Source organism: Mus pahari, chromosome 8 (genome assembly GCF_900095145.1).
Source record: "Mus pahari chromosome 8, PAHARI_EIJ_v1.1, whole genome shotgun sequence".
Lineage (NCBI taxonomy): Eukaryota > Metazoa > Chordata > Mammalia > Rodentia > Muridae > Mus > Mus pahari.
In genome coordinates, this window is record NC_034597.1 from 108,171,375 (window position 1) to 108,199,164 (window position 27,790).

The 27,790-nt window shown below is 46.5% G+C and overlaps 1 protein-coding gene across 5 annotated transcripts in view; it reads left to right on the forward strand.

The window, feature by feature from the left end:
• Farp1 (FERM, ARH/RhoGEF and pleckstrin domain protein 1) overlaps nucleotides 1-27,790 on the forward strand; it is a 237,565-nt gene that overhangs the window by 139,397 nt on the left and 70,378 nt on the right. For all 5 annotated transcript variants that reach the window (XM_029541596.1, XM_021203293.2, XM_029541598.1 and 2 more), the window contains exon 3: nucleotides 26,021-26,125. In XM_029541596.1, coding sequence (XP_029397456.1) covers nucleotides 26,021-26,125 — 105 coding nt within the window. The remainder of the gene's footprint in view (nucleotides 1-26,020; nucleotides 26,126-27,790) is intronic.

Genomic DNA, 27,790 nt, shown 5'->3' on the forward strand with positions numbered 1-27,790 from the left:
CCCCTCACTCAGGAAGGTGTATCTTGGCAGTGATTCCCTTTCTGGAAGGCGTCCTTGATCTGCCAAACCTGCTTTGAAGTCAGTGACACGTTTCTGGGTTTGGGGATAGCACAGTTGTCACTTAATCAAAGGCTGGAATATTCTGTATGATTTCTAATTATCTAAAATTATTTTAAAATTGTTTACAGGGTGTGACGTTAAATGCACATATATGTTTGTGTACATGTGGACCAGAAGGTAACACAGGTATTTTCTTCAGTTGTGCAAACACAGTATGTGTTTGTTTGTTTTTTTTTTGTTTGCTTGCTTGTTCGTCTTTTTTTTTTTTTAAGATTTATTTATTTATTTATTATATGTAAGTACACTGTAACTGTCTTCAGACACACCAGAAGAGGGAGTCAGATCTCATTATGGGTGGTTGTGAGCCACCATGTGGTTGTTGGGATTTGAACTCAGGACCTTCGGAAGAGCAGTCAGTGCTCTTACCCGTTGAGCCATCTCGCCAGCCCACTTGTTTGTCTTTAAGACAGAGTATATGTAGCCCTGGCTGGCCTGGTACTCACTACATAGACTAGGCTGGCCTTGAACTCAGAGCGAGCAGTCTGACTCTTCAGTGCTGAAATTGAAGACCTGCCCCAGCATGCCTAGCTTTACCTTCACTTTAAAAAAGATGCCTTATTTTATGTGTGTATGTGTGAACCTGAGTGTGTGTGTGTATCATATTTCTATAGAAGTACCTATAGAAGCCAAAAGAGAGCGTCAGCTCTCCCTTGGAACTGGAGTTATAGGCAGTTGTGAGTTCCCTGATGCGGATAAGGGAACTAAAACCTGGTCCACTGTGAGAGCAGAAAGTTCTCTCAACCCCCGAGCCTTCTTGGCACCTCCTCCATTTAATTAGTGAATTCTGACATAGGGTTCCATTCGATCTAGAGCTTTGCCTGGTTCAGGAGCCCTGGGCCGCCTCCTGTCTGCCTGTCCTCAGTGCTTGCATTACTGTGCTGCTAAAACACCCCCACCCCACCTCAGGAAAGATGAGCTCCCTCTGGCTTAAGGTCCTCGCTCAGTTGCCAAGGGTGGTGTTTGCTCTAAATTGTGAAGATCCATGATGGAGAAGGGGCAGGTTGCTGCTGGAATTTTTATTTTAATTTTAATCCCGTGGGAAGAAATTGTGGAATGCTCTGGCTCATTTGAAACGAGGGTATAGGAATTTGGTGGAGTAATGAACCCTGCAGGGCAGTGCCTTTGTAAGCAGAGGAGACTGGAAGACAGGGCCTGGTTAGAGCCGGGTTGGGAAACAATTTGGAAAAACAAAACATTTCCTACCCAAGACCAAGAGTAAGTGTTCAGGCCAGGCAGAGAAGTTGCCCTAGATCATCCTGTGTTGGTTCTTCTTATCTGCTCTGGGCTGCTCCCATCACATGTTCAGTTGCTTTAGTGTTGGTTTCTGACTTCACTGGAGACACAACTCAGAGAATAATGTGGACAGACTTTTCTTTCATGAGATGCTCAAGTCTAGGTTGAATCTGCTATCACTTCAAAAGATCCAGTGTAGGGTGAATACACCCGCAATCCTAGCACTTTGGAGGCCCAGGCTAGAAGATTGCATGTTGGAGGCCAGCCTGGGGTAAAGATCAGGCTCCATTCCAAAACAAGAACAGTAAACCAAAACACCCCACAAATCAATAGCAACAACAGACACACCCTAAAACAAAGATGGTCATGATGGGTGTAAAGTTGTTTGGAGGTTACTATGTTCATGTAATGCAGATGTAAGTGAAGACGAGGCCATACTTGGTCTGGTGGGTCCTTAATCCAATGCAGTTGGCAACTTCGTGGGGAAGATTGGAGTGGCACATCCCCCAGCCAAGGATAGCTGGCCCCCACTAGAAGAGAAGCCAGAACAGATCTTAGGGCCTCCTGGTGGGTGGAACCAGCCTTGTGCTACCTCTGGCCTTGCGGTTTCTTGCCTCCTGAACCTGTGAAGAGTGAGTTTCTGCTGTGTTGATCCATACAATTGATCAGAGAAGCACTGGGGAGGTCCACTGGAAGGGATGAGAGGCGGGGATTGGACAGGGGCAGGGCAGGGACTGGGCATGGACTTGAAGGGATGAGAGATGGGGACTGGAAGGGATGAGAGGCGGGGACTGGGCAAACCACCTCTTCTCCATGCTCAGCCAATGAGCAAACAGTGAGAAAGCCATCAGCTCTGAACAGAGACTTGGTTTGGGGTATTTACCCCAGTCACCTCATGTGTGGTAAATGGGACCCATGTGGCTCCTTCAGGGGCAGGTGGAGCTGAGCTTGAGCCCTAGCTCCAGCCTCCAAGACTTGGCAGGGAGCTAGTTGCATAAGTCATTTTTCCTCAGTGGGAAAGACAGAGATCGATGTTTTGCCGAGAGCCTGTTGTACTCAGCTCGGTGCTGAAATTTGTTTGCCTCATTTTGACACAGGGACATGCTGTGTATCTTTACCTGGCTTCCTGCTCCTCAGGCTTCTGAGTGTGAAGATTAAAGGCATGTACCACCACCACCACCCCGACCATTAAAACTTGTCTTATTTCATCTTTGAAAGTACTTCTAAGCTGCATTTGTACCCAATACTTCCAAAGTAACCTGCTAATAATCATGTTTTCCCAGAATAGGCTCTACCTCTTCAGGGTACCATTAAGGTTAGTCACCACAATGGTATGCCAAGTGTAACCCACAGGCATTCAGTGGCACTCAATAAATGGTAGTTTCCTTTTTCCACAGCAGCAAACTTAGGAATCAAATAACACATGTAGGGATAAATGTCAGGCAGATGGCATTGGGCTCTCCTCAACATTGCTGCTCACTTTTTACAACTTGGAGACCAGGTCCACAAACAAGGAGGAAAGAGTCTGGTGGAGTCCCACCTAGTTTGACATGACAGTGAGATTTGCTTAATGAAGACCTCCTAAGCTTTCAATGGCTGTTTCTGTTTGAGGCAATTAGATTTCATGAATAACTGGGCCCCGTGGCCCTCACAGTGACATTTCCTAGGGCTCTACTGGAGACGTGGAATGATCCAATTAGGTAGCTGAATTGCAAGTGTGTAGGTTCTGCTAGCAAGCGGAACTTTTCAGTTTTCATAGGGGATCACAGGCAGCAGCCGATGGTTCAAAGGCCTGAAGCAAAAGCCCTGTCATCTTGGGAAAGTACCAGGCCCCAAGTTGGGGAGCAGAGAAGCCAAGAGCCCTGAAGCGGGGGGAGCAAGTAGCAGATGTCTGAAGGCAGAGCTGCTGGGCTCCTCAACTTTGCACACTTGAGGGGCCTTTGCTCTATCACAAGGAGGAGGCAGTATTGTGAACAGAGGCGCTGTTAGTGACCCAAGTCACCTGCTTTTGTATGTCCTCTCTGTAGGAATTTGAAGACTTGGTCCCTCATGCTGCACTCTTAAAAATCAGGCTATGTTTGGGCAGATTCAGACACTGTGAGGGGATCTGGGCAACAAGAAGGGCTAAGGATCTGCCCCGGCTCCTCTTCCTCCCTACATCGGGTGGCACGGGGAAGAGATGGAACACTGCCTCTCTAGTGGTCAGAGTCTAGTGGTCATGTTGCCAGCTTGTTCTGTTGTGTAAAGCTATGATGTGCAAGGATGATGTGGCCACTAGAGACACAGGATGACTGGCCTCAGGACACCTGAGCTGCTATCTGCCCCCCAGCACCGCCCCCCCCCCAAAAAAAAACAGGGTCTCCTTTTTTTGCTAGGAATGGTGGAACCAGGAACCAGGGTAAGAAACAACTGAGAAGCAAGTAAAGCAGATCTTGCTTAAAGAATTTAAGAAGCAGGTAGGTTGATAGGGCCGGAGAGCAGTCTAAAGCAAATACTGTTCCTGTCAGGGACCTGAGTTCAGTTCTCAGCACCTATGTCAGGCAGCTCAGAACCACATGTAACCCAGTTCTAGGGGATCTGTTGCCCTCTTCTGACCACACTGGTACAAGAGAGATACATAATTTTAAAGCAAAAATCTAAAGTAAAAGGGAGTATAGAATAAACTCAAAAATCAACGTTTTAATCCTTGAATGTTGTCAGGATAGTGATACAGGATAGTAAAGACAGCAAGGCCATAGAGCAGGCTAGACCCAGGGTAAAGACAATGTGAGGACACAGGACAGGCTCGATTCAGAGCAAAGACAGCAAGGGCATAGAGCAGGCTAGACCCAGAGCAAAGACAGAGAAAGCATAGAAGAGGCTAGACCCAGGGTAAAGACTTTGTGAGACACAGGATGGGCTAGACTCAGAGGGAAGACAGCAAGGGCATAGAACAGGCTAGACCCAGAGCAAAGACAGAGAAAGCATAGAAGAGGCTAGACCCAGGGTAAAGACTTTGTGAGACACAGGATGGGCTAGACTCAGAGGGAAGACAGCAAGGGCATAGAAGAGGCTAGACCCAGGGTAAAGACTTTGTGAGACACAGGATGGGCTAGACTCAGAGGGAAGACAGTAAGGGCATAGAACAGGCTAGACCCAGATAGTAAGGATGAGTGTTATTGTCCACACCCCGGGAAAAGTTGGGACTTAGAATTCAGGCACCACTTATTTTTCTCTCCATTGGTACTCTTCCTGTCTTTTCCAAAACAATTTGTCAGCTATGGTGGCACTGGAGACACAGATAGAAACATAGTTAGATGGTAATCCACTGTCAGTCTGGCAGCCATCATAAACCCGACCACTTTCTGCCAGCCCGCCACAGAAAGATGGCACCTAAGCTGTTCTCAGACTAAGATGGTCACTACGAGCCTTGGGGAGTATGGGATTCAGTTTCTCTCCGGGCCATTTCCTGTTGCCCCTTTCCCCACCATGGCCAGAAAGCAGAGGCCTTCTGGTCTGCACAGGTGTTGAGGCAGAGTCTGTCTGTCACCAGTTCCATGCTTTTAGCGTGGTGAGTCTCGGGTCCAACCTGCATTACACACTGGAAGATTGTCATATCCAAAAAAAGAATCTGAGAATTAAAAGCTGCTTTGGGACACCAACGACCTCACCATCTGGTTCATCTGGGGTCCTGTGGTGCCACGCTCTTCAGGCAGCTGATGGTCTTTTAGGTGTGTGCAACAAAGCCTGCTTTCATCCAGGGAAGGTGATGCAGTGAAGGAACGTATTAACGTGTTAACACTGGAATGGAGGCAGGAGGGAAAATCAGCCATGTAACACACGAGTGACTGATCTCAGAACAGGTTAAAGGAGGCCTTGTCTCTTTAGCTTCCATGCTTAAACTCCCCGATCATTAAAAGAAGGCGCTTGGAAGTTTTATGGACTAAAAAGATGATTGAACTACGTAGTTGTCAGACAGCCATATTTCAGCTCCTGTTGATGCCGAGCTCTGGAGCTGAGTGACCCTGAGATTTGTTCACGGAGCCACCTGGGTCTGTGCCTGGGTCTGACTGCCCACCTTCCCTGCCCATTCGCTTCCTCCTGCAGTGTTCATGAGCCTGTACCTATACCAGGCACTTTCAAACAGCATCCAAATCTAATTTAAATTCAGTGCAGTGCACAAAAAGACCAGTGTGGAAAGGAATGCTGTTGTGTAAGGGGTTCTTAGTGACCCCATCCCTGCCTGGTGTGCACGCCAGGCTAGCCCTTTCCCACATCCACTTCTCACATGAAAACTGGAGTTTGGACTGCTGTTTGCCGTGATTTGACATCAGCGTGGGACTGGGCCATTTCTCTCGTGGTTGTCAAGGCTCTTTGCTGAATGTGGGACTGCCTGGTTCCTGGTGTACCCAAAGTCAGATGGGCTCCACAAAACAGGAAGTAACCCAGGAGCAGAAGCCGCTGCCTGAGAATTGCTACTGAAGCACAGCTCGGGGCTGAGGAGGTGGCTGATAAAGTGTATGCTGTGTCAGTAAGCTTGAGGGCTTGATCTGGGATCCCAGCACCCACGTGGAAGCTGGCTGTGTTGGGGAGTGGGGCAGAGACAGGCAGATCCCTGGACCTTGCTGGCGGCCAGTCTAGATGAATCTGTGCTCAGGTTTCTGTGAGAGAATGTCTTAAAAATAAGGTGAGCGTGACTGAGGAAGACATCTGATGCTAGCCTATGTGAACATACACGTGCACACACATATGCACACATGTGCACATTCGTACACACCAAACAGAACTCTACAAGGATGTTCTAAACCTATGCCTTCCACAAATGTTAAGTGGAATTTGCTATAGTAGCAAGCATACCCAAGAAACAGCAAAAACTGAACCACGGGAAACCTGCGCGCCCCACCCACACAGGTCAACTGAAGGTACATGTAGCCATATGCTCTGGGTGCTACATTAATGCATTAATTACTGCAACTCAGGATTGGCCTACACAGTGGCTTCTCCAACATATTTGCCAGAAAAGCTGTTCTTTATGGCATGGTGAGAAAAAATATTTTGATTCTCAATAGAAAGAGTTTATAGTTATGAGTAAATACATATTTAAAACCCCCTAAGGCTGAGGAGATGGCTGGGTGGCTGAGAGCCCTTGGTCTACAAGCATGAGGAGCTGAGTTCAAATCCGCAGCCGCAGTCACATAAGAAGCTGCAGACCAGCTGCTTCTCCTCAGCCTCAACACCAGGCGGAACCCACGAGAGCCGGAAGGTTTGAACCCTTCACCTTTCAGTGACGTTTCAGTGCAGCTGTGCTAGCCCGTCGCTCTGGGCTGCTTTTAAGCTCCACCAGAGAATCTTCTCTCGCAGTGAGCACCAGTGAGCACCAGTTAATGCAGGGACTCCTAACTGGTCAGAATGTTAAAAATAAGTAACTAGTCCATCAGCCCTAAATCGAAGCTCACCCCGACTTCCCCAAGGTTCAGGAACATCTTAGAAGGGGAGCCAGACAGAGCGTAGGGGCTGGGGGGGATGAGAAGGAGGAGGAGAGGTGCTATCGTCTAGGGGATTGCTTCCCAGTCAAGAACACTCACTGTTCCTGCTAAGGACTAGAGTTTGGTTCCCAGCACCCACATGGTGGTTCACAACTGCCTTTATGTTCAGGGAACCTAATGATCTCTTCTGACCTCCAAAGGCACCAGGCACACACACAACACACATACATTCATTCAAGCAAGCACTCGTACCCATGAAATAAAATAATTTTTTTCAAGAGGAGAGGCATATCTGGGATGGCTTAGTAGCTGGGACCTGAGATCTGTTCCTAACCTTTGTGTCCGGTGGCTCAAACCTGCCTGTAACTCCACCTCTGGGGGTCGATGCCCTCTTGTGGCCTCCATGGGTCCCTGGGCTCTTGTGTCCATATCCACACAGAGACACACATATTGACATTAAAAATGAAAGAAATATTTTAACAATGGGCATATCTTGCCCTGATCCCTTCTTATGTCTCTGCTTCATGACTGTCATGAGTTACGCATCCTCTTCTACCACATATACCCAATGCACTGGTAATCCTGCCCCAAACACTGACTTCTGCCAACCTTGGACTGAAACTGTGAGCTCAAATGAATCTTCTCTTCTTTTAAATTGTTTCTCTTGGTATTTATTACAGTGTTGAAAACCTCACCAACACATTAATTATTATTATACTTTTAAAGGAAATTACAAAAATAGGTCTTCAAACAGCAAACATATATCCAATTAATTCTACAAGAATATCTAAAATTTGCATACTGTTTGTAGTGAATTTTGCATAGTCACTACAGGAAAAGTCACTTCCAGAATTCACAGCCACCTAATTTCTGTTGAGCATCAACAATCGTTTTTTACAAAGCCCATATAAAGAAGTCAGCGTCAGAGCACTTAAAACGCTTGAACCAAAATAGAATTTAGTCATCTTTATAACTAATATACATCCTGAGTTTCTGCTCGGCTGAGCTATGGTCTCAAGGGCATACATATAAGTTGGGTTTTCTGCTTGGTTTATACTCAGATGTGCTGGGAAAATGTTCTTTTGACATCAGACTTGAGTTCTCTCTCTCTCTCTCTCTCTCTCTCTCTCTATATATATATATATGTGTGTGTGTGTGTGTGTGTGTGTGTGTGTGTGTGTGTGTGTAGGTGTTTGGCCTGCATATATGTCTCTGCACCAGGTACATGCAGTGTCTCTGGAGGCCAGAAAAGGGCATTGAATCCCCTGGAACTGGGGTTACAGGAAATTATCAGCCATTATGTGGGTGCTGGAGTTGAACTGGGGTTCTCTGCAAGGGCAGCCAGCACTTGTCACCACTGAGCCAGCCTTACTCCTGGTTCTGTTTGTAAACTCAATCTTCACAATGCCCGCTGCAAAGCTGGCTTCACGGTGCCAGGTGACTCTTGCTTTGCTTTGCCTTTTCATCTGTGGCTAAGAAGGGAGACAGAGAATCAACTGAAGTTATTTAGTGCTGATCTTCCATGAAGGCACTCCTTGGAGCTCTGTCGTCAGTCTGTGGGATGTGGCAGTAGGAGCAAACAAGGTAGGGTCCTTGCTGCCCCTCTTCTCCCCTCTGCCACTCATGTGACTGTTACTGTGTAGTGGGTACCCCTGGCATTCAAGTCTTCACATGAAACTGTGACTGTCTGAAGGCTCTTACCACACCTCACTTTGATAATTGGTCAACTGTTAGGTCATGGTATCCTTGCACGGTCTTCCCCCAACCCCCCTCCCCCTCCCCACACACCTACTGTCTTTAGACTTTTTAAAAGAAAAATAAAATTAAAAAGTACCTCTATTTGGAGGGGGGAAAAGTACTTACTGGTGTAAATTCCATCGTCAGATGTGTTGACCACCTAGTGTCCCTCGGAGCCCACCCTGCTCTTGTCATGTTCTCCCCCCACCCTCTTGTTAACTTGGATCACTAAAGACCCTGGACACTTCAGGAGTTGGGTTTCTGGAATTCTGATGCTGGGGGTATTTCAATGTGGTGTTTGACGTGGGCTGTCCAGCGCGAAGTTATACAGACCCATTGGCTCACATTCGCTGCCTTGTAACTCTTGATGGTGGGCACTGGGGCCTTGCTTTATTGACTCCTCCATGACAGTCTTTCCTGAGGCAAAAATAAACAAGCCAAACTCTCCTCGGCGAACTAGATAGAGAACAAGAAGTGGGTGCTGTGAAAACCGTCCAGACATTCGCTGGGAGCAGGTGAGCCCCAGGAAGCCTTCCCTGCAGGACAGCAGTTAACGTTCAAGGAAGATCTGTGGAAATGAGCCATGAATAGTATGATTTCTGCACCTGATGCCCAAATGGAAGAACCTTTTGCTTCTGCGTTTCAACATCCTCTCTCTCTGATCATTGAAAGCAGTGCTTCTAGAAGCATCCGGTCATCCTCACAGTAGTGTTCAGTCTGTCTTCATGGCCCCCAGGTTGCTGGTTTAATTAATAAAATCACTGGAACGATGCTCTCTGTCACTTTTTCGTATGTTGTTCATGGTACTCAGTTGTCTATCCAAGAAGGTCATTAATGTCACCGCTCCTGCCTGACTCACCAGCTTGAGGAGTAAGCTCGGCCAGGCCGACCACGTTAGGTGTACACACGTAAGCAGCACTGGGCCAGTTGGTTTTGTTTGTTCGTTTGTTTTTTGGGTGAGCCAAGGGTGACTGAGGAGTGGGGTTGAAAATAGACAGGCTCTGTATCGCTCAGCCGTTATGTTCAGCCAATCAGAATTTGGCTTCTTCTTGGTTTGCCTGCTGGTGATTTGCATTGAGTACGTGACTGGGTGGGGGCATGTGACTGTGCAGAGGTGCGCATACGTGCAGGGTAGAGCAGGGCATTGTCAATGCTCTATGCTTTAGTCCCTTAAGATAGGCTCTGTCGTTGAGGCAAAGCTCGCTGCTTGGGCTAAGCAGGCTGCTTAGTAAGCCCTTGACATCTGCTGTTCTCCAGGGCCAGGGTTACAGGAATGTATGGCCTTGACTGGCTTGTTATGTAGGTGCCTGGGATTCACATTCAGGTCTTTACCCACTGAGCATCTCCCCAGCCCCAGGATCTGCTTTCTTAATCCATTATTATATACTATTTCTCAGTCATTAGTAAACCAGGGAGGCACATTCAAGTCCATAGACTCTGAAGATTGATTGCCCCGTAATATTTATCTTAACATATACGTAGAGCTTGTCCTGTTTGGTCTTTGGAGCTGCTGTACAGAGGTATTTGTGGCCGAGGATTTGGTAAAAATGGGATGTGGGTAAAAGTTGTGTCTTGCATGTTTCAGGAAATTCCAGAACTCTTGAAACCAGTGGGGGCTGAAGGCACTGTACCGCACAAACCTGTAGTGGCCACTGGACCATCCTGCCGGGGAAGCAAAGCAGGTTCCGTGACTGCTATTCCAGGTCACCTGGACTAGTTTGCACACATGGCAAATCAAAAGGGAGTTACAAACAATATAATACACGTTTTGGATTTGTTTTTAATTGGGAAGTCAGTCAATCGTGGGCTGCTTTGAAAGACGAAGGAAAAGGGAGCGTTGGGTACATGGCTCTCTCTGCTGAGTAACACACACATGAGAAGGACGCTCCACTGCAAACTGTTGTTTGTCTCTTCTGTGTACTTCTTACTACAAGGAACTGGTAAAGCCTCCTGACCTATAATGTTAAAAGAATATTCTTTTTTTTTTTTTTAAAGATTTATTTATTTATTATATGTAAGTACACTGTAGCTGTCTTCAGACACTCCAGAAGAGGGAGTCAGATCTTGTTAAGGATGGTTGTGAGCCACCATGTGGTTGCTGGGATTTGAACTCTGCACCTTTGGAAGAGCAGTCGGGTGCTCTTACCCACTGAGCCATCTCACCAGCCCATAAAAGAATATTCTTATTCATAGGCCCAGTCTTGGACACCGTGCTCATTACTGCCTTTTCCCCTGGACCCTGTCACCCTGCAGTTCTGAACCCCCATTGTCTGTTCAATAGCACCCCCTCTCCACCCATCCTTGTGAGCCACAGCGCTACCTCAGCGGTCAGGAATTGGCTCCGTGCTCTTTTTCTTCTGCACACATTCGATCCCGGGGCTTCTCCGCTCTGTCGGTGAAATTTGGACTCATCACACATTGGAGGAGGAGAAAAAACCCCAGCACATGACTCTTGGCTGCGGTTTCCGTAGACTAGAACATCCATGAGTCTGTGCAGCTGGAACCAACTTCTCCCTCGGCGAAACCAACTTCTCCTGTGTGAAATATGTGGAAGTCATCTTGCACGCCAAGCTCAGAACTCTGGCACGGAAGGCAGAGCCGAGCTCTTAGAACGAGGTCCTTTTGTTTCTGGAATCGGTCAGATTTAGTCTCAGCTGATTTCCGTAGTCTAGTCTTCTTCCAACGGCAGGTTTAGCTTTCAGTGGATGATTTGAGTCTTTGTTTCAGAATCATGGTCATGGTTCTTTAGTTGTTTTAATCTGATCTTTCTGGGAGCAGAATGCCACCTCGGACTTGGCTAAAACACACTCAGTGAGCTCAGACTGTAGGCGGAGGATCCTGCCACTCCTAGTAACACATGCACACTCACACATACACACTCACATTCTCTCTCTCTCTTTCTCTCTGCCCCCCCCCCACCATACTGTCTCTAGCTAAGGAGATACACCTTTCCCCACTGCTGCATTTCTCCTCATGTGTTGCCCCTGTAAAGTTCAATCACAGACAACTTAGAGAATCTGTTCTTTTAAAGCTCACAGTCCTACTTGGCTGGATTTTCTCTGAAGTTCTCTGTTTTCCAACACAGCCTTTGAGTAAGTGCTGCTGTTGGGTCACTGTGGGCGGCTCATGCTGCTGAGTAGAGTTTGTTTGGGTAGGAGTCCATGGAAAAGTGTAAACCGGAGCCCTGGTGTTTTGTGTTGTAAACCGGAGCCCTGGTGTTTTGTGTTGCGTCTTCCACTGGCCCCCAGTGTTTTGGCCACCATGGGCTGTATTACTGTCACACACAGGGCAAGGCTGTTAAGGTGACTAAGCTTGGAGCTACAAACCAGTGCAGATTATCAAGCGATGAACTGGGTCTCTGGATTCAGTGGAGTGTCTGTGTGTACGCACGTGCGTGCATCTGTGTACACATATGTTGATATAGTAATAGATAAGGTCATGACATGGGGGGTTGGTACAGATCTGGGAAGAACTGAAGGGGAAAGAGGGTGGGAATGATGTAAATGCAGCACATAGTTATAAATGAAATTCTCAAAATTTAAAAAATTTAACCCTAGGAAAGTCACAGGTTACAACATTAATAAGGAATATTTGAATCATGTCTGAAGATGGATTTTTAGTGGAATCATGAGACTTACACTAAATGCTTATATTTATATATATGACAGATATTTATAATAAATGTTTACAGATTTTTTTTAAAGCCCTCTCTTCACTCTGTTGAAGCAGTGACACAATAACAAAGGTGAGAAAAAACTCAGTTATCCAAATCCTGAAAGCTCTAGTCACATAGAGCCAGCAGGCCAATGTGTGTGTGTTCTGGGTCTGTTCAGAGAACTCCCGCGGGGTAAGGTAGAGAGACTTGGTCACTCTCAGGGCTGTGGCCTACTATCTATGCAAGGTGAATCCTCTTATAGGCTGGTGATTGTACAAGCAGCTGCCATGTGGCCAGCAGGCTGTGTGTAATACAGCTGGACACATTTCCTCATCATTTAATTGCTGAGCCTGAAGACTGTGTGTAACTCAGTGGTGGAGCATGGGTTTATCATGTGCATGGTCCAGGACTCAGCACTGAGACAAGAGGGAAAGCTGGGATCCTGGAGTTTATTTTTTTTTAACATTTCACCTGTAGTGAGCCTTTTATTCGTAGTGTGCATGTACTGTTTTTTGGAAGGTGTAAACTTTGGGAGTGTTTTGTAGTGGTTCCTGTTTAAAGATTGCACCATTGTGGTTTCATTATGGGAATTACCACTTCAGACTTAATTCACTTCTTTATGAGAACCACCTTCAAGAAACAAACAAGAGTCTGCATTCTGGTGGCATGTACACGCCAGCAGAGGGAGGCCGTGGTAGGTATGGAATGCTAGGGGGTGTGTTGCTGAGAGGTAGTGAGTGAGTGGTGTGTAAAAAGAAACAGAGCAGAATGTCCAAGATGGGGGAGGGGTGCGTACAACTGAAGTTTAAAGTGATGTGGGTCAGCGGTGTTGGAAAGCAGGCATAAGCAAAGATCATAAAGTGAAGGAAATAACCATAGAAATTTTGAAGGAGAGCGTGCTCCCGCCTGTGCACGGGCCCTGAGATAGATGAATGTTTGATGTTCCCCAGAGAACAGCTCAGGCGGCTGGGATGGGTGAGCAAGAGGAGGAAGGGTTTTATGTAGCTCAGTGGGGTGGTGGGGCACCAGCCCCTCACATCATTGTGAGGGATGTGGCTTTACAGAGATGCTAGTCTCCGGGGAAGCAGTTTGGAAATGGCTTATGTGATTCATCACATGGTGGCATAAGGATAGCGTGCAGTATAGGCAAAGACCGGAAGGGAGACCAATGGGAAAACGCTCACCCTGCCAGTCAGAAATAACCAAGAGCACCATGGATTAGTCTCATGTCCCAGTTCTCCAGTCCCAGGAACGTGTGTGGGTTAGCCTGAAGACACAGCCTGCAAGATGGTCCAGGAATAGATGCCTTTTCAACAGCCACTGTCTCTTTTTCTCCCTCTCCGTCCCCTCACTATAGTTTTACTGACAAGATCTTGCTGGATGCAGATCCAGCCTCCACAGTGCAGGGATTGCAGGTGTGGACCACCATATCTGGTGCCCAGAGTCCCCTTGAAGGCCTGTTCATCGTGAGGTTAATCCTCTGATTGAGTCATGACTTATTTCTCAGGTTTAATGACGCAGAACTCGTCATGGTGTGGTTCTAAACATCGTGATGGCTGACCCAGAGTCTTTCTGTCCTTCTAGGTGGACTGTCTTTCTGGTTTGGTACATGCTTTCTATCATTTTTGTTATATACTTCTGCATTAGTCTCTTCTCTGTTGCCATGACAAGACACCATGACCAAATGCAAGTTAAGGAAGAGAGAGTTCATTTTGGCTTAGGGTTCCTGAGGTATAAGAATCCATAATGGTAGGATGGAGGTCTGGTAGCAAGCATGATGTGTGTGCGTGTGCATGCCTGGGTGCAAGAATGTGTGCAGGTGTGCGTGTGTGTGTGTGTGTGTGTGTGTGTATGTGTACGTGTGGGCGGGGGGTAGGACAAAACTACATACTCTCAAAGCTCCTTGGTAATGGCCTTCTTCCCTCAAGGCTGTGCACAATGACACTGAACTGGGACCGGGTGTTCAAATACCCAAGCTAGTGGGGCTGCGTCTCATCCAAAGCACAGCCTGCTTGTGTTACTCTATTCCAGGAACTCAGGGCCCATGGTTCCTCTGTTCCGGGAACTCAGGGCCCATGGTTCCTCTGTTCCGGGAACTCAGGGCCCATGGTTCCTCTGTTCCAGGAACAACTCAGGGCCCATGGTTCCTCTGTTCCGGGAACTCAGGGCCCATGGTTGGCCAACCCCCAGCAGGTTACTAGTAGAAAGGGATCATTATTTCTAGTTGTTGCTTTTATCTCCATATGTTTATAGTTCTGTGTATTTTTTTAAAGGCTCATTCCATCTCCCTCTCTTCTGTTTTGTTTTAGGTGTCTCAATCTTTTGTAAAAAAAAAAAAATGTAAACTATTGAGAGAAAATACATTTTTTTTTTTGTTTGCAGTGATTAAAGAATGGGGAGGGTTAATGTTGTAGTTATCAAATGTTAGAAATAACATGGAAAGTGTTTCTGGTAAAAATGAAGTTGCTCAACTGTGAATTACCAAGCAAGATACAGTGTTGGTGCTTCCTGCAAACTTTCCTTCTTGGGTTCTCAGAATCCTTTAGATGGTAGGAAATGGGCATGAGGGGCAATGAAGAAGCCTGGACTATGGAAGTTTTCTGGGCTATGTAGTTGGTAGGTGGCGAGCCAGACTTCCTTTACTATGACCCAATAACCCTAGAATCTTTCATCATTCTCTGTTGCTCCTAAATGTGATCATACACATTTTATACCCAGCAGTAATAGCATCATCCATTAAAAATGTTCAGGGTAGATCACCTCCATCATTCTTTTCAATCAAAAATTAAAAAAATAATTGGCTTTTCCATCAGCAATTACTCTAAATATTACTAACTAACCCTTATTTTTTATTATAGCAAAATATATGTAACATAAACTTAAATTTCTTAAAAATACACATTCAGTGGTATTAAGTACATTTACCCATCCATAGAACACTACATCTGTTCCCAGCCAACCATGTTTCCTGACTCCCCCCTCAGTCAAGGCTCTTACCATTCTACTTTCTGTATCTTTGGACACTTGTGTTATATCCTTCCTTGAAGACTTCTTGTCCCTAGAGTTGTTTGAATGTATGAGTCTGAGCTTTGTCTAAGGAGAGTAAGTACTAAGTGTTTCTTAGCAGTCTGACCTCTTTGTAGCTCAGCAGAGCTTGAGCTGGGGCCTGGACCACCTTTGCTCGCTTCTGTTGTTGAACTGAGAAGAGACTGAGAAGAAAAATGTTGTTCTCTTTTTCATGTTGAAACAACTTACCGTTCTGGAGGCTTCGAAGCCCCAAAACATGGCCACTACGTCTGCATGGCCTCTGGAGAGGGCATTTGTACCTCATTATAGCATGGGAAGCAAAAGAGAAGATGTGTTCGTTCAGGAAGGGAAGCATGAACTGGTTCTGCTGTCTCAGGGAAGCCATTAACCTCTTAACAGTTGAATCATTTTTTTTTCCCCTACACCCCACCACCAGTACTGCCACAGTGATGATCACGTTGTAACATAGCCAAGTGTGACATGCACGAGGTGTACAGAAGCCCTGAGCTCAGTTCCATCACCCTCAAAATGTGTTCAACGTGAGTTTTAAATTCTACAAACCACATTCAAACCACAGCAAGAAAGTATTTGTATGAGAGAATTTCTGAGATACCAGAGCCAATAATTCTTTTTTCCTCATTGGTGTTTGTTTGCTTGTTTGATTGTTTTCTGTGCCAGATATAGAATTCTGTGTTTTTATTTTTATTAACAGTTTTATTTTTCTAGTGCATGTGGGTATTGTACCTACATGTGTACCCACACCACATGCATGTAGTACCCAAGGTGGCCAGGAGAGGGTGTCAGCTCTTATGGGGCTGGAGTTATATATGGTTAATAGCCACCATGAGGATGCTGGGAAACAAACCCCGGTCCTCTTCAGGAGCAACAAATGCTCTTAACCACTGAGCCATCTCTCCAGCCCAGGCTTTTAATTTTTCACTGCTATAAGTCAATACAACGTTGTTTCTTTTTCTGAGTAAAATCATTAGGGTTTTGTCTTAGTTAAGGTTACTGTTGCTGTGATAAAACACCATTACCAAAAGCATCTTGGGAAAGAACAGGTCCACAGCACTGTTCATCATCAAAGGAAGTCAGGGTAAGAAACTGGAGGCAGGCATTGATGCAGAGGCCATGGAGGGGTGCTGCTTATGGGCTTGCTCCTCATGGCTTGCTCAGCCTGCTTTCTTATAGAACCCAGGACCACCTGGCTAAGGGTGGCATTACCCATAGTGTGTGGTCTCTTCCACATCAAGTATTAATCAAGAAAATGCCCCACAGACTGGTCTACCAGTCCACCTTACTGAGACATTTTTTTCAATCAAGATTCTTCTTTCCAGGTGTATCTAGATTTGTGTCAAGTTGACAAGAACCAACCAGCCCCGGTTTGTTTGTTCAAGTACATACTGAAAGCAATAGGTTAACCATTCATATCTAGTAATATAAAATCTTTCCCCAAAATTTCAAAGCAATGAGATTGTTTTATAATGGATTTGGCTACATAACACAGACTGGCCTCAAATTTGCAATCCTCCCGCCTGAAATTCCTCTGAGTGCTGCCATTGCAGGCATGTAGTGATTTATTTATTTTAATTTTTAAAAATTTATGTTCATGTGTATGAAAGAATAGATGCCACGAGAATGTGGGTGAATGCTGGGAACTGAACCTGGAGCGCTCTGGAAGAACAAGAAGTACTGATAATTAATATTATATCATCTCTCCAGACTTCAACTTAGGTCATTTTTAAAATTTTTTCCTTTTTATGTAATTTTATTTTATTTTATTTTATTTTGGTTTTTCGAGACAGGGTTTCTCTGTGTAGCCCTGGCTGTCCTGGAACTCACTTTGTAGACCAGGCTGGCCTCAAACTCAGAAATCCGCCTGCCTCTGCCTCCTGAGTGCTGGGATTAAAGGTGGGCGCCACCACGCCCAGCTCCTTTTTATGTAATTTTAAATTGAAGAGACTTTGCATAAAAAGGACTTTAAAGTCCTTTCTCAGGGTTGAGAAATATGCTGCTGTTCTCACCACTGACCAATTAAAAACACACAGAACCACTGTCATAGAACCTTCTGTGACAGTGGATTCTTCTGTGGACAGAAGAATCTGACTTTAATGTCCTTAGAGATTGACTCCCGGGGGAAAGCTGGAAGCCAAGGTCACATGGCAGCATGTGAAGGAAGATGAGAACCCAGCAGCATCGCCGGCCGTTGGCACTACAAAGCCATCACTTCTGCTCAGATAGTCACTTTGCGCCTTTCTTCAGAACAGTGATTTTTTTGAATGTCATGTAATATCAGGTGTTACACCCCCCCCCCAAAAAAAATCTCCCACCTCCCAAGAAAACTCGGGTTCTGAGGCTAGGTGCATTTTGTGGCTTAGACCACTGGACTGGAAGAGACCAGGTAGACCCTAAGAAGCAGGCACAAGGTTTTCTGGCTAGAACACCTATTTTTCAGTGGCTGCAACCTGGTTTTTCCTTGTCTTGTTCTTTCTTGATGTGCTATTTTGTTCCCTGCTTGTCAGATGAAAGCTTTAGATCTTTTTATATTCATGAAATTTAGAATTTCTTACTACTACAAGGACAAGTCCCTCGTGTCAGGAGCAGGCTAACAACCGTTCCCCCAAAAGACTGGATGTTCTCTCTGAACCACTTCTTAAACGTGTTTTCAAGAGAGCAGCAGAAATCCCCCACACCTACACACACACACACACACACACACACACACACACACACACACACACACGGTGTACACAACCCTGGAATGCAGGAAGAAGGGAGTTCTGTGCTCAGGACACTGGTTATACGGTCCATGAATTACAGCGTGGCTGAAAGGACCCATTCTCCCCTGTCCTGGACACCGGGGCTCCCTGAAACCCAATCTGATGTGTGTTTAATGAGTGTTCCCAACACCAAGGCTCAGTGCCGAGGGAAACAAGGAGTCAGTGTGTCCTTGCAGGCAGCATGGCCACCCCAGAGCTTCTGCACAGGGGAGAATGGCAGCGTTTGTGTGTAGACTCCCGGGCAGGCCTAAACATTTAGCTAAATTCGTCCAGAATGGAAGCTTTGTTCCAGCTCCCGAGAGTTGAGGTGTGAAGCTTTACTTCCTGTCTATGGTGATCACGCTGTTTCCCGTCCAGGGTACCAGACAGCTCTTCACTTTTGAGTTATTCATCATCGTTTTTCCCCTCTGTAGCATTATGGTTGTCATTACCGTGGGTGAGACTGGATAGAGTTTACTGAATTGTGCTTGTCCCTCTAGTATTTTGGAGTATCCTGAGTCCTCAGCCCTGTGGAGGAGGTCAGTCATAGTGTCCCTGTCACAGAAGTGGAAATTAAGGTGCATATGAGCACAGCCATGTCACAGTGCTGCCTTCTGTGTTGAAGTGGCCCTGTGTGCAGCACAGATGAGGGGCGTATGTGGATCCTTGCCGATGTAAAGTGTCTAACTGCACAGGAAATGTCCCTATAGGGAAAACTGCAGTCAACCCCTGTCATGATTTGAAATAGAGAGCTATGCACCACATAACGTTACCCTGTCCACTATGAACTGCCAGCCACCATGGTGGCCCTAGGGGATTATAGTGTAGCTGAAGAATTCCTGGAGCCTTCAGACAGGATACCCACAATACTGCCCCCATGGTCTGTGACAGTGCTGGTGTAAACCGCAGCAGCCATGCGAAAGCATAGCACAAGCATTGTGCACAGTGTGTCGTACTAGCGATAACGAGAGACCCTGGTCCCCTGTGTCTATGCAGTGTGTCTTTGGCAGTGGGCAAAAGAGATGCAGATGTGCACCACGTAATACGATGTTCATAGTGTGGTATGTCATGGGGTGTGTCATTCAGGCTGGAAAAGTGCACTGTGATGTTTTGTGACCATACCATAGCTGCCAAGACATGCTCTGGGGACTTCTCCTCAAGCAGTCAGCATAGTATAGTCTTGAAGTACGTTTTGAAAGCCCTGAACCATTTTGAACTTTGCAAGCTGTCTTTTCATTTTTTTTCCCCTCTCAAAGTTTCTGCCCTGAGATCAGCTTCCCTCATTCATTCTGAGATGCTCCGTAGGTGTTTACAGGTGGGAAACGTATAAAGTTTTTTCCCCGTGTTTCCTTTCCTATTAGGTAATTTGCGTCCTCCTTGGTCCTTGGTGTGGAGCTCAGATTCAGATCTCAGAGGTGTTGTGGAGGCTCCGGAGTCTAACCCTGCCCTGCGTTCCTTTCTCACCTGTTGCTGGCAGTCCCCAGCTCACCCTCCCCTTGTCACCCTCCCTCTAATTCTTACAGCTAAGGTTTTACCTCTCCCTCACCACGTTTAGTCCTAAGAACTCTTACACATTCACCAAATATCCATCCTCCTCCACGGCCTCCTGGGTTTAGCTGTCGTCGTTTTGTAAGTTACAGGCTCTCGGGTACCGGAATGCACAAGCTTTAAGAGAATTTTACCTCACCCTTTGCTACTGGAGTGTAGCCTCTTCTGTTGCTGAGTCCAACCTGATCTGGTTGCTTCTCACCTTGGACCCTCACCCTCTTCTCTGTAATTAGACTTTTAGCTCGCTTCTCTGTCATCTTCCAGAATTCTGAAGAAATCTCTCACCCACTGTCTCCTCTCTCATGTTCTTCTAGGAATCTATTCCCTTTCTTTATTTAAAAGCATTTTTTTTTAATTCTTTGAGTGTCATTTTAGCAGGGTGTGTGGAGACAGCAGAGACACTAAGGGTGTTCTCTTTTCTATATTTAGCTTGCCTCTGACATTTTTCCCCTAGTTTGCGTTAAGCCTAGGCTGACAGTGGCTTGTGCTAATCCTTCTGGGGGAAAAAAACCCAAAATCATGAGCATTTACACATCGATCCCAGATTCTTGTGGAATTTTTCAGTCGGTGTCCACCATGGCTCCTGCTTCTCTGGCAGCTGTGTCCTGGAGTTTGGGGGCTCTGGGGACAGAGGACGGGAGGGCCCAGCTGAAGAATGGATGTCCTGGGAACGAGTCTAAGGTGATGAGACCTTGTGTAGCTTCAGGCCTGAGATTGGGTGGTAAAGCTTTCCAAAGAGACAGTTAGATAGGAAGACCTTGAACCATGGGACATGGTTCACAGACCGAATAATAACAGTAAAAGTGAGGGGACCTGTTCGAGAGAAAATTAGCTGACCTCATTCGCACAGTGAGCCTGTGTGTTGCATGCTTGGATCTGAGCTGTGGGGTTTTTAAAGCCACGATCTTTCCTGAGGCATTCTTTCCCTCTCATCTCTTGCTCCTAAAGGGATGGCGCCAGCACCGCTTCTGTCTACTTGTGGCTGAGAATGGTTAGGTTTACCAGGGCTGGAGGAGACAAAGCACCGCAGAATGGATGGCATGCTGACAACAGTCCCCACACGTCCCCAATCAGAGCCCTGTCAGGGACCTGTGTGCTCTGAGGTGCTGCTGGCCAGAGTCCTTCCCGGGCTCCTCCATCTTCCTGCCTCTAGAACAAGCATCCATCCCATGGCTTGCAGCGGTGTCCCCTCAGTCTTTGTTTGCCTCTTTGTCTTGTGGTATTCATCCTGCCTGTCCAGCTTCGGCGTCTGAAGACAAGCCACCCTGAGCTGAACCTACTACCCCAATGGCCTCACTCGGTGCATGGAATGACTTGCTTTCTAAATTCACCAGGACCCGGGGCTGTGCCTACAGCAGCAGGGTGTATATTTGCTACTATTGTTGAATCTCTAGGTCGGGTATCAGCCTCAGGTAGAGACAAAATCCAGCTGTGGGACCCCAGAATCTTGCAGATTCTTAGACTTCACCCTGCACCTGGAGTCTGTACCAATAGCTCTTCACTGCCCCCAGGGAATCAGTGAGCATTCAGATAGAGGGGTGCTGTCTGAGTCACGTTCTCCTGAGTTCTAAGGCATGGATTGGGGCATGGGTCCCATCCTCAGAGACAGATTATGGACAGAGCTGGGCTCTAAATCCAGGGACATGGCAGGAACACAACTTGCAGTGCAGATCCCATTCCGCTGTCAACGATTGCTTCTATAGTGGCGGTGACACTGAGAACAAATGTCAGGCCCTGGGCAAGATGGTTTGTGATCATAAATCTGTTTTGTGGGACCAGAGGACACTCAGTTCTTGGACACATGCCGCTGAGTCTGATCCCTGTAAGCCATGTGACGGAATGAGAGAACTGTATGGTAAGTTATCCCCTGATGTCACATGGATGCTGTGACACACACGTGGATACTCATACACATCTTTAAAAGTCCACTTTAAAATAGAGCACCCCTCTTTCTGAATGCTCACTGATTCCCTGGGGACAGTGAAGAGCCACAGGTACAGAGTCCAGGTGTAGGGTGAAGTCTAAGAAGTTGTAAGATTCTGGGGTCCCACAGCTGGACTTTGTCTCTACCTGAGACTGATACCCAACAATAATAGCAAATACGAATGACCCTGCTGCTGTGAGCGTAGTTTTCAAAAGTCTGTTTTAGCATCGCATCTGCCCAGAGGGGCAGTGGTCTCTCTGGTTCAGTTGTTTTGGAGGCCGAAGCCAGAAAGTTTAAGACCAGCATGGGCTGTAGAGTGAGTTTAGGTCAACCTTTGCATGTAAGTGAGACCTTGTCTCAACAATAACAACAAAAGTAAGAATAATAATCTCTCATTCTTTCTTGACTCCATGTGGTAGGACTGAGCAATAACTCACCCGTTAAATCCCTAAGGCAGTCTGTGGCTGTATTTGGAATGAAAAAGTAGTTCTGAATGAGACTGTTATCTTCCAACAGACTTTAGAAGAAAGTCAGCCGGGCGTGGTGGCGCACGCCTTTAATCCCAGCACTCGGGAGGCAGAGGCAGGCGGATTTCTGAGTTTGAGACCAGCCTGGTTTACAAAGTGAGTTCCAGGACAGCCAAGGCTATACAGAGAAACCTTGTCTCGATGGTTTCTTTTAAGCTTTTCTAGATGTTCTATTCTCAAAGCGCTCTGCCATGAGAAAGAAGAGACAACTGCTTTGTTTTCTAACAGTCTCTGTGTGTGTGTGTGTGTGTGTGTGTGTGTGTGTGTGTGTGTGTGTGTGTTCCTGCATATACATACATATGTAGCTAAAAGACAACCTCAGATGCCATTCCTTAGGCTCTGTCCACTTATGCCCAGGTTTCTGTCTGTCTGCTAGCCTGTGAGACTGTGGCTGTGAATCTGCATGCCATTCAGGGATTACTTCCCAAGCATGTAAACTTCCCACTAATGTGATTTTATAGGGTCCAGGAAAGGTCAATTTAAAATGGAGAAGACCACAGGGACACATAGTGTGCAGTCCACCGACTTCTTTGTGCAATAGATTAAAATTCAAATGCCCTTGGAACTTAATTAAGAGTAGCCAATAAGAAAAAGAGCAAGAGATTTGATTATGTGATTCCATTTATTGCCAATTTGTTCTCTAGAATGAAACATGATAGTCACGCTTTGCCCTCTGATAAGGAAAATGCTTCTAGAATATTTTATCAAGAATTCTGAATGTGGGGTTGGCCAGATTCAGACTTTATAGGCCATCGGAGTCTTGGGGATCTGCAACAGTACAAACGCATGACGATATTTAAGAAAACATCCTTAGGGCTGGAGAGATGCCTCAGCTGTTAGGAGGCATCCAGAGTTCTTGTTCAATTCCCAGCAACCACACAGTGGCTCACAACCATCTGTAATGGGATCCGATGCCCTCGTCTGGTGTGTCTGAAGACAGCTACAGTGTACTCATATACACAATAAATAAGTAAATCTTTAAAACAACACACCCATAGCGGGCTGGAGAGGAGATTAAGAGTAATTGCTGTCCTTAGGACCTGGGTTCAATTCCAGTACCCACAAGGTGGCCTGTAACCATCTGTAATTTCAGTTGGGATCTGATGCCCTCTTCTGGCTTCTGTGGGCACCAGGCAGGCACATGTGGACAGGCATACACATAAAATAAAGTATAATGCAATAAAAAAAAAAAAAAAACATCTGCAGCACACCCATGTCCTACTCAGTCACTGTTGTCCTACGTGGATTTTCACCTGATAGCAAGACCACTCTGAGAAAATGCTTTCTAGATGTCTCATTACCATCTTTGTGCTTTGCCTCCTTTGACGGTAACCTTGAACTTCGGATATTCTTTCCCCTCCCTCCTCCTAAGAGCTGGAATTCCAAGCATACACACAGTTAAGGCACCATTTGGGGATTAAATTGAGAGCTTCTTGTATGCTAGAAAAGTCATTTACCAGCTGAGCTACACCCTAGGCCACTAATCAAATTGAACTCTGTGTGTGTGTGTGTGTGTGTGTGTGTGTGTGTGTGTGTGTGTGTGTGTGTGTGTGTGTAGACCACAGGTTTATGTTGGGTTTCTTTCTCTAATAATCCTTTGTTACCTCTTTTTTGTCTCACTGAACCTGGCGCTCATGATTGTCTAGAGTGCATGGCCGGTGAGCTCGGAGGATCTCCAGTGAGCCATCATGGCCAGCTTTTATGTAGGTTATGTCTGCTCTATGGGCTGAGCCTTCTCCCCAGTGTGGCTTGTCTCTCTCCTCAGTAAACAGTCTTCTGAATGCATCAAGGTTTGCCATGAATGTGCCCTGGTTTGCCTCTGGAGGCATTTTAGGTTATAGTGGCCTGACACCCATTGGAATGTTAACAGTGAGTTCCTGGAAGACATCAGAGTGTCATTTCCTTGTGAAACTGTCCCGTAATGGGTCTTTCCGCCTCTAGATGTGTTCTCATGCCATGCTGTGAGTGTATCCAGAATTCACAGGGAACTCAGAATGCTTCCAAGTCGCCTTCCTGTGGATGGGTCTTGGAGGCTAGAAAGCAGTCACTTAAAGTCTTTGTCAGCATCGCTATGTTACCTAGCAATCCAATACCACAGAAGGCACAGTTCATGTAAATGTGCACAAGAGAATAAAATTTCAGAACGTTTTAAAGAAATGAAATCCACTTTGTCACTAGATTCTGGTAACTTACTTACAACCCACCCCAGGTGCTGTTCTGTGACAGAACCTAGGGGGTTGCAAGGTAGCGGTGAGGCTGAGAACTGTAGGATCCATCCAGCACAGCCTTGTTTTGGGACCATGAAGGTAGCTGTGCACGTGGAAGCCTGTACTGACTCAGTAGAGACTCAAGTTCATCGTAGCTCTCCCCCACCTCTCTTACAACATGTTTAGTCTAATACCCTTGTCCATGAAGACATCCATAGTATAATGACTCTTCTCTGCTTATTTAAATTTCTAGTGTTGAACTGTGAAGTTTCATTTCTCAGATTCTGTAAACCTAGATGAGGTTATGAGATTCCCTTAGTTCCAGGAATTCTTTGGGAAATATGAGTGCCTGCCAGCTGGGCAGAAAATTGGCAAATCCTAAAATAAGCAGACAGTGTTGGAAGTTGTGAAACAGACTGTAGTCTTTCTTAAAATGAAGAAAGAAAGAAAAAAAAAAAAAAAGAAAACACTGTACGGTATAGGAATTCTTCCACAACTTCATACCCCATGGTCCGTTTTTAAAATAATGTTTTTTGTTAAGGTGTTTGAATTTTGCTGGAGTTTACTGAAGGAAAGAAGATTCCAAGAAAAAATGGCAACCCATAAGTTTAATCATGAATCTTCTTGCATGCTGGTGTGAGAAAATGAACCTAGAACCAAGGATTAGTCTAAGCAGATCCATATCCCTGTCTGTCAGCCCACCTAGGAACGTCCGTATGTGTACAGCATATCAGAAACAGCAGAGAACAGAACCACAGGGGCAGAAAGCAGGGTTGGTGACCCGTAGTTCATGGTCCTCTTTTATGTCCCTTCCTTTGGATAAGCGTGCATGGGCTCGGGTATGCTTTATATTGGCAGAAGGGAGATTTCTGGCAGTCACAGCTCACCCCTGCTGCCTGTGCCTGTGACCCACGGACATGGGCCAGTGAGCTGAGATTATCCACAGAAGATGTCGTACGCCCGCAGGTAGCTGTGGGACCATAAAGCAGTGTCTGTTAGAGGAATGAAAGCGCAGAATGCCCCACACTGAACCATCTTTATTGGCCCCTGCAGCCTCGCAAGGACAGACTAATGGGCACACTCATTGAACCTGTCAGGTCTCAACCCTCACCGTCATTTAGTATCGTGAGTTAGTTGCCTCCTAAACATGGGTCTTGGAAAGGTAATGGAAACATAAAACCGGTGACTTTTGCCTCCCAAGGTTTGATGCGTGTGGTAGAGTTTGATCCACCATAGCAGCCAGACCTTAGGAAGCTATGGATTTATAAAGAGAAACCAAGGTTTAATTCTAAGTGGCTTATTGCACATGCCACTCCCTTCTCGTCCACCTGCGCACCTGGGAATTGAACTTAGGTCACTTATCAGGCCTGGTCGGCAACCCTTTTACCTGCTGAGCCATCTGCCCTGCCCTGGCTTAACAACTGAATGCTGCAGGGAGAGTCACACAATTCCCTGCTCTGTGTGCGCAAACCCAAAACTGCTCTCAGAAACAGATGACAAGCATGCTTTCAGAGGCTAAGGGAGGAGGATTGTGTGTTCAAGGCTAGGCCGGGCTATATAGCGACACTCCATCTCCAAACTAAAGAGAAACGAAAGCAGTTTGTTATTAGAAAATGGGGAGAAAATGACTTTATCTCCAAGTCGAGCCCACCAAAGCACAGATACAGGAGGGACACCCAGGATGTCACAGGGTGGGTGGTGGCCAGTCCTGCTGACCCCATGCGTGCCCCTCTGACTGGAGAATGGAGAGCAGTGTGGTTTGTGTGCCTGGGTGCCTCCAGGAGAGACTCTTGTAACCCCACTTCTCTTTGTCCACAGCAACGAGCACCAGGGAAGGTTCTGTTTGACGCCGTGTGCAATCATCTCAACCTCGTGGAGGGCGACTACTTCGGCCTGGAGTTCCCGGACCACAGAAAGATCGTGGTAGGAGATGGGGGTGGGGGTGTCAGATTCATGTCGCCTTACCATCCGTTCATATTCAGGGTGGGAGGGGTCGCTGCCTGCCTTTGATCGTGCAGAAGTAAATACGAAGAAAACATCCTCCTTTATATTTAAATCTATATTTGGTTAAATGTTCAAAATGCATGCAGCAGTAATCTGTGCGTGTGCCAGCGGTGTCTGGGGAGCTGGAGACTGGAAGCAGCCCCGTCCACCCTGCTTCCGCTCCAGGAGTCGTACTGCCTTTATCCCTGCACATCCTTCTGGGTTTCAGATTAAAGTCTGTCGGGTGTGTGTGTGCACAGACACAGCTCCGCCATGCACCGAGGAAGCCCTTCACAGCGCTGGCTTTGTTTCCTGACTCCAAAGGGAATTCTTCTCAATACGAGGCCTCCTCTTCTGTTTTTCACAGTTGTCCACATCATCTACAACTTGTGCTGTAAATAACGGACTGTGGTTTTTCTTTTTCTAATACAGGTGATGCCGCAGCAGGCAGACTAGCATAAAGGTTTCTGTAGTTCAAAGCCAAAGGTGCAGCCCAGTGAATGGGTCCAGCTGATTAAAAGTTTGCAAAGAATGTCAAACTGCTTTTAAAAGGCTTGACCATTTTGATTACCAAACTTAGAGCTTCCATGCATGTTCTTTGTTTTGGTCAAAGGCCCATTTTAAAGGCTGGTTTCTCTGTTATTGGCCGGTTTAGGCAGTGAGCTGATTGACTGCATTCGCTCATAGCCTTTCATAGTCTACTGAGTAATACAGAGGGCTCACTATTCTGGGGTTGCCATGATGAAGATAGAGAGAACCTGTCAGCTAGAAGGTGGCATGCTTGAGTCAAAGGACAGCCCAGGACTGTGTCGGGTCTTCATGGAGCCAGGGTGCTTTGGGGCAGTGAGAACAACAAGCAGAGGGAATCCAGATCTGGTGACATCAAAATCTAGGAAGAGTCTGTCCCAGGGATGGGGAAGCCCTGCTGTTCTCGGCTGGGCTCACAGCCAGTGGCACTTGAACCAGAATCCTAAAGTGAGGCAAGTGAGATTTCTCTGTGAATCTCCAAACATTCTGCCTTTGTCCTCACCCTTCTGTGATTTCTGTTTGTTCCTTTGCAGCGGTGTCTAGGGTCTTTCATACACTGGGCTCTGCAAACTTTATCCCCAGCCTATGCTGTCTTCTCCTAGTCAGTACCATAATTGTAAGCTTCCCTGGCCCGGTCCTTTCTCTAATGCGGCCATAGACCTGCCAACTCATTAATCCCCATTAACCTGACAGTTTTGTGTTTCCGCTGATTCTTGAATATAGAAGAAATATGTATTAGCATCAGGTGGTGAGAGGTGTGGTTCCCATTCACTAGAGATATACAGCTTCGGATGAGAGTCCAGGAAACAAGCTGGGCATGGTGGCACACGCCTTTAATCCCAGCACTTGGGAGGCAGAGGCAGAGGCAGGTGGATTTCTGAGTTTGAGGCCAGCCTGGACTACAGAGTGAGTTCCAAGACAGCCAGGGCTACAGAGAAACCCTGTCTCGAAAAACCAAAAAAAGCCAGGCCTGGTGGTGCAGGCCTTTAATCCCAGCACTCGGGAGGCAGAGGCAGGCGGATTTCTGAGTTCGAGGCCAGCCTGGTTTACCAAGTGAGTTCCAGGACAGCCAGAGCT